This window comes from Ruditapes philippinarum, unplaced genomic scaffold (assembly GCF_026571515.1).
Source record: "Ruditapes philippinarum isolate M1 unplaced genomic scaffold, ASM2657151v2 ctg4390_1_1_1_1, whole genome shotgun sequence".
Lineage (NCBI taxonomy): Eukaryota > Metazoa > Mollusca > Bivalvia > Venerida > Veneridae > Ruditapes > Ruditapes philippinarum.
In genome coordinates this window covers 40,830-54,570 of record NW_026861198.1, presented here as the reverse complement: position 1 = coordinate 54,570, position 13,741 = coordinate 40,830, and the positions used below count along the sequence as shown (strand labels likewise).

Genomic DNA, 13,741 nt, shown 5'->3' with positions numbered 1-13,741 from the left:
GGTTTAATTCAACTGGGACAAAAAGAGTGGGGAATTTTTGGGTTTTCTATTGTTTCATAGAAAACCCCTAAAAGGCTAAAAAAATAATTTGGTTCTAAAGGGGGTTTACATTTTAAAATTGGTTAAAATTTTATTTCTCAAACCGGGTTTAAAAGGGAAAAAATTAACTTCTAGTAACAGATGGCTTATAAATTTTTTTTTAAAAAATAAAGAAATAAAAGAATGTTTTTTTTTTTTTCAATAAAATTCCTTTTTTTGTTCATTTGGGGAATGTTTGACCCCAACAATATATGTAATCAGAGCTTGCGAAGTTCTGAAGACTAGACCCCGACTTCCCTACGCGGCGTGTACGTCGCTCAGAATGCACAAATCTAGTTAGGTCACTTAGCTGGTGTGACCTAACCAACGGCGAAGGGTGTGGCTCTACACATGTTGCTGCTCACCGAAGAGGTGTCTTTCCTTCAATTGTCATCTGCGTTCAAGATGCGAAGAACTTGGTCTCAGGGAAGATCTCTACGAGAAAAGACGGCTAGAGAAGATCTCAGTTGCAGCTCTATGATCAGCAACGTTGAAGGCGAACTAAGTCCTCCGGTGCAGGCTCTACGACCAGCGACGTAACAGAGGCCGATAGTCTGGGACATATGGCATAGCGGGCTCCCAGTTTAAACAAAAACAACTTAAATAATCATCCGGTAGAGTAGCTTGGTTGCGTCCGTAAGGAAGATCAAAGCAGTAATATATATACGTTTACACATAAATCTTAGTATCTGATGCTAAACATATCTTGCAGTTGAAACCTCATGGTCAATATTTGGTTGAAGAATGTTTGAAAAATGGGTAATTAAAAATAAGTCTGAATATGTCTGTGAATAGAAGAGTAGGAGAAAGTAAATACATACTAGTACACACAAATCTCGGATATCTGGTACAAATGATGCCATATTTATCAGACAAATGATTTATGGAGACCTATTTTAATGCATGTTCGAAGAATTGTATTTTAAGAAAGAAATATAGGATAAGAGGTAGTTAAAATATAGAAGTAGGGGAAAGAAGGAGGATAGGTTAAGCTTTCGATTGATATTTGGTTGAGAATAGATTTTGCAATCATAAATTGTATCTTATAATAAAAAAATTTTGAAAGATTTTTTAAATGGATTAAAAAAGTTGATTTGGATTTAATGATTTTTTTATCATTAAGTTATTTTCTAATTATAAGGCTGAAAACCCCAAATAAAAATCATCTATGAATATTTCAACTCAGTACGCAGAAATAACAAGAAAAAGTATATGTTTACGTTTAAGAAGCACTATGTTTTTGTAGCACTATATAATAATAATCATCCGCTCGGTACAAAGTTACACTACAAAACGACACCAAAAACAAACACTATGTAAAACACATTGAGTTTGTTTCTAAACAATCAAAATAATGGAAGAAAAGATTTTACATTTTTAGAAGAATTGGAGAAGTGCCTTGGACGATTTCTGTCTGAGTTAGATGGGGATTTTGGGAGTGTGCTGCTCTCTCACACATCCATTTCAACTTTTCTTCCCCCATAAAGTCATCTAGAATAATATTGTATATAGTTAACGTATGCTCAAACAACGTGTTAACAAACAATATTTTATCTCCCTATGCATTGATTAAAATAGTAAACTTCATTATAAGATAATATATTGTTGTGATTAAATACAGTCATGTTAATTGAAGAAAAGATAGAAAAATAAGATACAAAGATAACTTCACTCTACCCCTTTCTAACGTTTCGGAAATACTTAATAATAAAATAAATTTATAGGATTGTACGAGGAAACACTACATGACCCGTAACAATAATTGTTACAAATGTACGAAAGGCTGTAAAAGTTATATCCCTTGATCAGTACAGTAGCGTACCATTAAATGGTAACATTACTTAGTTTTAATGGCAGGGTCAGGTTACTGACTTGATTTGTAAAAAGTTTTTCAGGAAAGTGTCATCAGACATGAATCATGGCCGATGCATTTTAAAGTAAAAAGTTATAACACATTGCTCATGAATTGTCTTTTTTGTAAAGGTTTAAATAAATATGTCTTTGTCAAACATGAATGCGATGACCATATACAGGTTCGTGATAGTTTTTTTTTTTTTGAAGATGATTTCTTTCCAAAACCTTAAATGACTACTTAAGAAATGAAATAAACCTGACAGTGTATTCTAAGGTTAAACCGATTGTATTATATCGTACTAACCCCTGTAACAACATTGGATAACAATTTTAGTGTTCGGCGCGGTATTGTCCGTTATGTTCAAGCAATTACTTTTATTTTCTATTTTGATCGTCGGTGCCTTAAATGCTGTATTCGATCTGCATATTAAAAAGAAGAATTGTAAACATGGTACAAATGTGTATATCTAAATTTTATCTCGTTGCCTGCATGTACTTTAATAATGTCCTGTTTATTCAAAATCTTATACAAAGGTTTTACAGTTTTTAATAAATCAATATCATTTCTATGTGTATTTGCACATATTTAGTCAACAGGAAGTAACATTATTAGTTCAAGAGTACGATAATAATATTTATGATCATTATTAAAAAATGCAAAATATTTGCTGAAAAAAAAACTGATAAAGAAACAAGAAGCGTGCGACACTTGAACTTCTGAATCAGTCAACAAATGTATTCAAATATTCAAAAGAACGCCCGAGAAAGATGGCCATCGATAATTGTCTGCGTACATCGTACTTGGGTATGCAACTTTCACGTACACGCGGTCACCAATCTCCATCTTAACAAGAGCAATTGCTGAACTGCAGCTGCTGTAATCGTTATCATATCCTGTTGTCATAGCAACATCAGTATCCATATGAACAATAGCTACGACCATAAACTTTGCCGTCGCATGGCATATGTGGACGCTGAAATGGTACAGCCCAGCCAAAGGTGCTGTGAAGATTCCGGTGATTTTGTCATATCCACCACCTTCGTTAAGTAAAACCTCGGGGAAGACGATAGTTTGAGCGACGACATATATAGTTCTACTGTACTTTGTACGTGCGTTGAATGCTATCTTCGGTATTTTTGTAAAATTACCTGAAGCAAACATGTTAAGAAATTGATTTTATGATAATTTTTGTCTTATCATAATTATGTAAACGAATCATACTGACCTGCCATTTTAATGTAGAATGAATTGGTGATAAGTAATTGTTAATGAAACGGAGAGAATATTTTTTTTGACAAATACAAAACGTATAAAGATTTTAAATGTTGCAAAACTTACCAGTTTAAAAAATCAATACAAAATTTCACTTTCCTTTGAACTCTGATGTTTTACTTTAAAATTATACTATGTTGATAGAGTTTGATCCACTGTCATCAAAATTTATTTAGCTTTTTATTTTAACAAAAACCACTGGATCCTCCGAATAGATGAACTTTGTTTTATTGGGCATCGATCAATACTTATTATATATAAAAATCATACTACATCAGGCTCTAAAACAGAATTATTTCATACAATAATGTGGAATTAAATATGTTCAACATTAATCAATTTGACGTAAGCTTTTGAATAAATAGCATAAATAAATGGAAATGTCAATTATAATCTACTTACCAGCTAGCTTTTCACGCTGAGCCGCTTTGAGTTCTTCACGAATCTTCTTGTAGTCATCAATCATTTGACCAATCTGCTGTTTTTGATTCAAAAACTCTCGTTTCATTTCCTCCTTCCGATGTTCCATTATAGACAGCATGTTCTCTTCAAAGTTTTCCTTTTCTTTATCCCACTGATTCATTTTAGCTTCCATTCTGACCATTGTCTCCAACATTTTTTTGTCATATTCGAGTTTTGAACATTCCGGCTCTATATCGGGTTCACTTGCTGTTGAGTAGCACACTAAAGTAAGAAACAAAAAAGCTCTAACTGAATTGTAACAAGCCATCCTTCTCTTAGATAGCAAATACCAGTGAATAATGAATAAGGAAGAATGTCTACAGACACTTTATACTTTAAAGCAGGACGTTAAATATTTTCAAATACCCGATAACAACGACGATGTTCATGTCCATGGACTTTGTTTGTTGATGTTGCGTGATTTGCATTTTTTTCTTTTTATTCATATATCTAAAAATCTTTCAGAAACAGACAGAAAACATCACGCAATACAAAACATTCGCTTTGAAAATAGTTATATAATATGTACAACTACGATCAATCAGTGTTTTTAGGGTAACATATTCACAAAAAAAACTGTAAACACACACACACACACACACACACACACACACACACACACACACACACACACACACACACACACACACACACACACACACACACACACACACACACACACATACTGAAAATACTGATCATTTTAAGACCAAAAATCCCTAATTCTAGACTTACGTCATTTTCTTATCCTTCGGGAACTTTTTGTTGTTGGAAATGGTATACACCCTAAAACCAGTTTAAGGGATCGAAAGGGATGTTGCACTTTTTCATTGTCCCCTATGTAGAGACAATAAAACCGAGTTTGTAAATTTCATGTAATTTGTTCTGATTAATACACTTTTTCCGATATTACATGATTTCCTTATTATTTGTTTTTTGCTTATAACAAAATTCAAACTTATTTCGCTATAGCCAGATATCGTTATATCCGGGAGGCAATCAACTAAAGAAAGTTACAAACAAACAATATAAACAAACAAAAGCAGGAATTGGTACCTGTATCCTTACAGCCGACGTAGTCATAAGTACAGTTGCTTGTGTAATAATATTGTCAAGAAGAACCTTATAATTCATTTTGACTTTTTATGTTACATCTAGAAGCGTATAAATTCCGAATATTTTTATTGATTTGAAGTTGCACAACTGTTTTTCTCCGCTTCTTCAAATTATTCTGTATTCCAAAAACTTCAAAACTTGGAACTCCGAACAATTTTTTAACACTTTTCTTGTACAATTGTTGTTGCATCAATTGAAATTTCTTTTTCGAAAGCGGTTCCTTGAAAGGCGTTATAAGGATAACAGGACATCAGAATGTGAATGCGAAGTGATTATCTATCTTGGCACCTGTAAAAAAATCACAACTTGGTAATCATTTAATCACTTTCAAATTGATAGATTGACGAATGAAAAATAAGATATTAACATTATTTTGCTTTAAATAATTCTGGTAACTAGATGGCAGTAATACAATCATGCTTAAGATTTAAATTTCAATAGCCTTATACTGTTGTTTTAATGGGAAAACTGGAATCAACTGCTTGTGATGCCAAACTTTTCTGGAGAAATTCTAACAGAATGACAAATAGGGTAAAGTGTCTTCCAGATATCACATTTGATCAATGGTATGAACATTTAAAACACTGCTGTTCATTAGTAAAACTGAAACTAGTGTTGATGATATTAATGAAACTGATGATCTTATATGTGATGGTATTAAAGACAGTTTGTTTAATAGTGACATAACTGATGATGAAATTCTTGAGGCCCTGAAAAATATTAATCCTTAAATATCTTCTTCATGTTATTTTGTAGCAGAACATTTTATTTTTGGTATAACCATTTTAATTCCTTATATTGTGAAGCTCTTTCAAATAGGCTCTACACTTAAGGTGAATTTCCTTCAAATTGGTCAGAAAAAATTATATCTCTCTTTTTAAAAAAGGGAACAATTTAAACGCAGATTATGACAAAGGTATTGCTCTTTAAGTTATTTTAGTAAGTTATATTAGAAAATTAGTATATTAACAACTCGTGTAACTTTTTACTCTAAGGCTCTACATAAAATGACTAATGCCCAATCAGGTTTTCGTAGTGGATATTTTACCATTGGTAATGGCTAAGTATTGTATTCAATAGTGTATAAATATTTGGATATGAAAGGTAAAACGGTTTAAGCAGCCTTTAAGGAGACTTTTTATAATATTTATCTCATTTGCCTTATGTAGTAGCCTGTTTGTAGGGTAAGGTCAATATTATAAATAATAAAGTAAACAAAAAGTGAGAAAAAAACGTAATAGCAGCCAAATTACGAGAATTCTCACATTCTTTTATACATATTACCAATTATGTAAAAGACTTTCATTTCGCCGTGAAGTAATATAATTATAATGAATGTTTATCTTATCTTAAACAAATGATATATCGGGAATGACCACCAGAATGGCAGTCAGGGAAGGAAATAATCGCTACTTTATAGCATCTATACCTGCACATTCACAGCCAGCTAAACAATATCTAGATGTTATACTATGCCAAAAGTCTTTTAGTGGTTTCTATAGGTTGGCTATTTGCGTAAATATTAAACTTTAAAGCTTTAGACAAAACTTGATTGATCTAAAATAATAACTTGAATTCAAATTCATTGATACTTGCAAATACATAAGCCAAATATTTCGTACGATGTGCACTAATATGTGCACGGTCTTAGACAGTACCCTTCCTATCTTATAGTTTTATGTTAGGTGCAGGTAAGGCTATAGATATAAAACGACTTGTGAACTTCTAAAAACACTCAAATTACAGGATTTCATAACTTTTGTATTCATTTTAAAATTATATTTTTGTCTTTTAGTGCTGTTAATGCATTAATGTAAAGACACACAATACTCTGATTAGCACAATAAATATCAATATACTAGTTTAGAACTTCCTGTTCTGAAAAGACAAGAGTATTAACAGCATTAGTGTTTTGTTTATTCATGATGGTGATCAGGAGACCCTCAGAAATTTCAAAAATTCTATCCGATTAAACACTCCCCCCCCCCCCCTTAGCACTGACAACGTACAACTCTAAGCCATAAGCCCCTTTGTAGAAAAGAAAATCGTGCACATGGGAAGTTTTCTTTTGTAAAGCATTGACTATATAATTTTCAATTTAATAATTTTTAAACCTTTATAACGCAGGTGTAAGTAACAACAACTCGACAAAGAATTGCAACTCGCACGCCTGAGGCTCTGACAATGATTAAAAACTCCAAGCACCAACTCCAAGCACCAAACCTCGAGCAATAAGAAAAGTGGTATTGGATCTTAAAACGGTATTCGATATTCGAATGAAAATATATTTAAGGTGTATTTCCAATTATCTGTAGGTCGCTGCTATCAACACAGCATTCATGGCCCAAAATCTAAACGCAACATCGAGAACAAGATGGAGTAAACTTGCTTTTAGGAAAAAATATAAAAATATCAACACTATTTACCTTGATAGTGTGTAAACTTTACTGCAATAGCATTCCATTACATATGTACAACTTGCCATTACATGTGTTTTCAGATAATTTTCGGTGAGTAATTAAAATTTCCTACATGAAAGGGTGCATATTAAATACGCAAATATTTTTCTATTTTAAAAACAAAATAATATAAAATTAAGGATTATTGTTGACACAATATATCAAATAATAAGGAAGAAAGAAACATATCAAATTTTATAGTAACTGTTTCAAATTATTTACTTTATTCATGTGACAATCCGAGTGATCAAATGATAACCTTAAAGCTACATTACCACACACGATGGTTTGATCAATTACAAAATAAAAATAACACTTAAGGCTTAAACACTGATATATGAAACTAGAGTTATTATAATTGCACTACTCTCAGAAATACCAGCATACTATATATATTGGCACTTTTAAACAACTTAAGTTTTAACCGGTTGCAACGATATATTTTGTGTACTTGATAGCAACTTGAACAAGTGTCAAAACTTATCGGACAAAACTCTCTCGTAAACAGGAAAATAAGTGTCCTTTGTTACCATATTGTTATACTATTTTATTTTTAAGTCACAGCTAGCAAGATAAACATGGATGCCCCTGCTATTTTCAAATGAAATAAAATAAATTCAATCATTATGCGTCATCTTTTTAAAGCAAAATTTATTTGTGATATTTAATATACGTTTACGTATCTAAATTGCAGCAATAAATGTGTATTGGTTTTGTTTCTCTACCTAAATATGTTTACAGAATGATTTAAATTACATGGCCTTAAAAATAATGAACTGTACAAAAGTGTTACAGTTTAGATTGTTTTAAATTTTATTCCATGTTACATACATGGAGAATAGGTACTGACACGGATACTAGTAAAACTTTTAAAAGGCAGGTTTTGCCTTACAAATCCATGTTTATTAAATTCTTTGGCAATGCCAAACATTGGTTTACGTACGTTTTATGATGGATTTAAATCATGCTAGAATAAAGTAGAGCTGAATATGCCATTATGTGTCGTATTTTAAGTTCCATACAAAATACTTCACTACAATTGAACCAATAGCCAACAAAGCAGAAGAAGCAAAAAAGTTCATCTTTATGGTAAATGATTATTATTTTTAAGACTGTGATAAACCAAAGATTTAAAAGCTTTTTGTGATATACAAATGGTAGTATTTTTTAGGCATAATAGGCCTTTAGTTATGTCAATCATTTTATCCTTTTGACCAACAGTGTTAAAGAGACAAAATCAAAATATATACATTACAACATAGTTTTCTACAGTGACATATTTCTATAATGATCACTTGTATGTAACAAGGAAGACTTCCTTGTAGAAAGAAATTATAAATGAACAAAAGTTTACGAAATTAACAGTGCAACAGTCAGAAAATATATGTCAACGACGATCAGATAGCAGAGCTGCTGATGCTGAAAATTTGATTACTAACGATAAATGTTTAGATCAAAATGCCGTTGTTTTTATATGTATACAAATAACCCCATTCCTGTTCACATAGATAGATCAAAGATCAAAATGGCAAGCGATTACTCGATTTATAGCAATCAAGGTCACGGGATTGTTAATAGCTAGCTGTCGCATTTTTAATGAAACTGACTATTTTACTTTTTGTTCCGATCAGGGTTTAAGAACTGTTGATTTACTTTAAGTTTATTGCATATTGCCGATTTCGAAAATATAACATATTTCGAGTTCGATGAACTCATGTTTAAATAATGTATACTCTTTCAAAGGTTGCTCTCTATCCAGTAGATTGCAAAACAGATTCCAATGCAAATTCGAAATATCAGAACAGAAAAAAGTAATTGGGATAGTAAAACGACCATCTCGTTCACATCGCGCAACTTTATCAACCTTGACTTCATAAATAATATAGAGGACAATATTTAATTTTCACCGATTGACATAGTGGTAGACGGGTTCACAAATTTGCTGAACGACTAATTACTGATTAATCCATTTATTTAGTTTAATCCACTTATAGCGATAATCATTATAAATAATATAAATATAAAATATAAATAACAAAGCTAAAGCCAGTTACAAAAGAACAAAAACAAGAGATATTCATTAATTGGACATTGACAGTCACGGTCAATTTTAAGTCAGGATCACATCTAGATTATTTAATATATATATTTCTTTTATTTTTTGGCAGCATATTTAACTCAAATTCGAACATAAATAACAAAATTGCGACAATCAAACACAACAGTCAATAATTTCACCTTATCTGTCAAGGCCATTTGAAAATTCAAGGTCCATGTCAGTAAAAAATATGGTGAACAAGATCAACAATGAAAGGAAGCGTTCAATAAAAGCAATCAACCTTTCAGAAGTTCCTGTCCAAAATGTTGTTTTGTCCATGTAGGAAGATAATGATCTATTTATTATTTACTATGTTGCAGTCAATTTAAGCAAAATTCAGTGAACATTCAATAATTTAACCTTCAAAGATAAGGTCATAAATGCCAAGGTCAATTTGAGTTTGATAAACATGATAGTTTTATCCCTAAATGTTCTGTTTTTATATTAAGAGAATCCATTCAAAAATTACAAAGTTACAATCAGTTAAAGCAAATCACTGAAAATGTCAATATTTTGACCTTCAAAGTCAATGCCATCAATGAATGAATGTGAAGATCTGTCTAGCTCACTTCAATGATTATCATAAAAAGATAATTATCTTCAAGTTTGAAAAGAATCCATTAAAAAATACAAAGTTATAGCCACTTACAGCAAAAAGCAAGCAAAATTCCTGCATTTGACCTTGAAGGTCAATGTCATTATAGATGAAGATCAAGATTAATCCGCTATACAAAAGAGTCTTGTCACAAGGGTTGTTGCATCTAAGAATGAAGACAATACACGAAGAATTAAAAATGTTAAGATCAAGGTACAAGTCTGCGGACGGCAACGGCAACTGCAACCGGCAACGGCAACGCTTACATGACCGTAGCATACCTGTATTTTGTTTCTAAAAAAAGGTCAAGCTAAAAACTACAACAATAATCCGTCAGTACAATTAGAATGTATAAGCACGCAGATGAAATGTGTGGCAACAATTTACAAATCACTAACATCGTTGAACAACTGGCGTGAAATGATTCTTAAGATGGGAAAGTAATCAATTAGGCATAAAAAGTAAGAAACCTTCTCAAGTACACAACTTTTACAATCACTATTTTTAAACTGATTATCCAATACATTATTTGGTGTAGAAATATGAGTTAATGTCATAAAAAATATAATTAAAAGTACAATGATAAAGTGTAAAGTGCCGTATAAGCACATGTGCAGATGCAACAAATATGATAATTATGTCGTTATGACAATGTTTTCTTAAACATGTGTTCAAATTTATAAATTATTATTTACACATCGTGCATACCTTTTTGAATTAAAAACATGTTAAAACAAGTGAATTTCCTGAAAAGACATAAAAGGGCTGATGAATCTATATGTTATTAATATTGCAGTCGTCATTCAATCATTAGATATTGAGACGTACACGAAATAAAAAAACAACACCTAGGAATCCGATACAGCTTCAGTAAGGTATGTTATGAAGCCACAATTCATTGAAAACATTATATTTTATAATGAATATAACAGAACATGAATAAGATTTTTTTTACCATTTTATAACATTTCAAAATAAACACAAGTGTACCTTTGATAAACTTATCTAATTTGATTTTCGGTGTCCTGTTCATTAACCATCAAAGGGTTAACAAGAATATGATGAATATACAAATTGATATAAAATATATGTATAATAACTCCCAAATAAATTGTCTTAATTATATTTAAATAATTTTGAAAAAAATAAAGAAAATTCGTATTAGTATCAAAATGCAGAAAAAATTGTAATAAATGATTAAATGTAAAATTTAAGACATATATTTTTGATTAAGTAACACAAAAAAAGTTTTATCATTTTACATCAGTTATTATTTATACATTACTGATATGTCAAATGTGAAATCATAAAACGAGAAAAAAAGACATAAATGTGTTGAATTACTTAAAACGTTAGATACCAATACATGTATATACATGTATGTAATCGATTGTCGGCTCATAAGGTTCACACTGCTAACTTTTCAATAGACCAATTTAATTTTATAGATCAAATTCTTTTAATATTGGTTTTAATTTTATTATCCGAAAAGTTACTCATTTGCAAATTACATTAACCACTTTTTTTATTGCTTGCTTTTTGACAATGAGTACAGTTTATGTGCATTGATAATAGTATGGAAGTCAGAATACTACATTGTTACATTTTACATTTTTACTTTTATGGCAAATAATTCCACATTTATCGCTACTTTTGTCAGGTAACAAGCATCTGACAAATTGACATTCATTTCATAAAATTCGACAATGAATTCTAAGGTTTTTAATATTTGAAAACAATTAAGAAGTAGTCTTAGCCGTGAAACTTATTCAAATATAAATTATCTATATTTTATAAAAAAGAATTATAAAAAACAGTGTAATACAATATAATGTGTTCAGGTATGTTATCTTCATTAGGTATAGAGAGTACGCTGCTTTTATATTACAGCACCAAGAAACAGAAAAATGTATCTGTACAATTTGAATTTTCGTATGAATAAATATTATCGTCAACAGTCCGACTTCTTTTTACATATTCAAAAGAACACCGGTGAAGGACGGCCACCTATATTGTGAATCAGCTCGCAACACGCTAGGATGTGTACATTTTACGTACACGCGTTCACCAACTGACATTTTTACCGGAGCCATGACCGAGCTACAACTTCCTTTAATGTTTTCATATTCACTTGTTACTGCGACTTTAGTATGTCCGTGAACAATAGCTACGACCACATATTTTGCTGCTTCGTGACAAATGTGAACGCTGAAATAGTACAGACCAGTCACGGGTGCTGTGAACATTCCAGTGATTTTGTCATATCCACCACCTTCGTTAAGTAAAACATCAGGGAAAACGATGGTTTGGCCGTTGTCATAGTTTCTACCTGACCTTATATATGCATTGAACGCTATCTTCGGTGTTTTTGTGAAATTACCTGAAGCAAAAATATTATGAAATTGTTTTTATTATCAATGTTAATGATTCTTGAATTAAGGGTTTTTTTATATGGTAATAAATATTTGTATATATTTAATTATTGATGAATAAAAATGTATAAAGATTGTAAATGTTGAGAAAAAATTACAAGGTTGAACATTAGGCAAGACATGTTCCTTTCTGTTGACTCGGAAGTAATAAATTTATATTTTGTGTCAAATAATAATATGTTGATCGCATCTTGATAAAGTTTGATAATAATTCATTTAGCTACTCATTTCTACATAGCGTCAATCTAACTATGAAATCCTCGGCCTATGTAAACTTAAATCTATAAGTAATGGTTAATATTTATTACAGATAGAATTACTCTTCATCAGACTTGATCTAAAACAGAATTATGTCGACATTAAATCTGTTTATCATTAATCATTTTACACAAGCTTTTGATTAATTAGTAGCAATAAACTACAACATTGTTCTACTTACCAGCAACTTTTTCAAACTGAGCTGTTATGTAATTGAGTTCTTCGCGGATCTTCTCATAGTCATCAAGCATTTGACCGATCTGTTCATTTTGTTTTACAAACTCTCGTTTCATTTCCACCTTCCGATGTTCCATTATAGACAACATGTTCTCTTCAAAGTTTTCCTTTTCTTTATCCCACTGATTCATTTTCGCTTCCATTCTGACCATTGTCTCCAACATTTGTTTGTCATATTTGAATTTTGAACATTGCGTTTCGATATCGGGTTCACTTGCTGCTGAGTAGCACAGTACGGTAAGAAACACAATAGCTTCAAATGAATAGTATCCAGCCATCCTTCTCTAAGGTTGCAAGTACCAGCGAATTATGAATAAAGAAATAATAATACAGACACTTTATACTTTTTACAGGACGTAAAATAATGAAATATACCCGATAACAACGACGATGTTCATTTTCATGAACCTTTTTGTTGCTGTTGCGTGATTTGAAAATATTCTTTTTTGTTTATGTATCTAAAAATATTTCAAAAATTGAAAACCAACATCACTCAAAACATTACGTCCGTTGTTGAAAGAAATACTTTTAAACGAGTATATTCAATCAGTTGTTTTTAACCTGACATGTTTACAAATATATGTGGATACACTTGCACACTGAAAATAATGGTATTGCAAACGTACAAACTATACATTTTGATAGTCTGATCATCGCTTTAACATGCTTCTGATATGAGAAAATGAGACATAATGTAATAATAACAACATGAAATGATAATGAAAAAGTAAACTAAAGTTTGCAATAGCTTTTTGCCTTATGCTTGTTTGTATTCGCCTGGCTTGTTCACGCTTTCTGAATCATGCCTAGCTTGGTGATCGTACATTATTTTAAAATAAAACCAGTTAACCCGATATTATAAAAGATTTTGATTTAGAA

At 31.0% G+C, this 13,741-nt stretch overlaps 1 protein-coding gene across 1 annotated transcript; it reads right to left on the bottom strand.

Annotated features, from left to right (window-relative positions):
* Positions 1-2,379: 2,379 nt before the first annotated feature.
* On the bottom strand, positions 2,380-13,235 carry LOC132714833 (uncharacterized). The gene is made up of 4 exons (XM_060697751.1): positions 12,807-13,235; positions 11,907-12,315; positions 3,608-3,993; positions 2,380-3,081 (listed from the first exon to the last, which is right to left on the bottom strand). The coding sequence occupies exons 1-4, from the start codon at positions 13,138-13,140 to the stop codon at positions 2,672-2,674; spliced, it is 1,539 nt and encodes a 512-aa protein (XP_060553734.1). The 5' UTR covers positions 13,141-13,235; the 3' UTR covers positions 2,380-2,671.
* Positions 13,236-13,741: the final 506 nt, after the last annotated feature.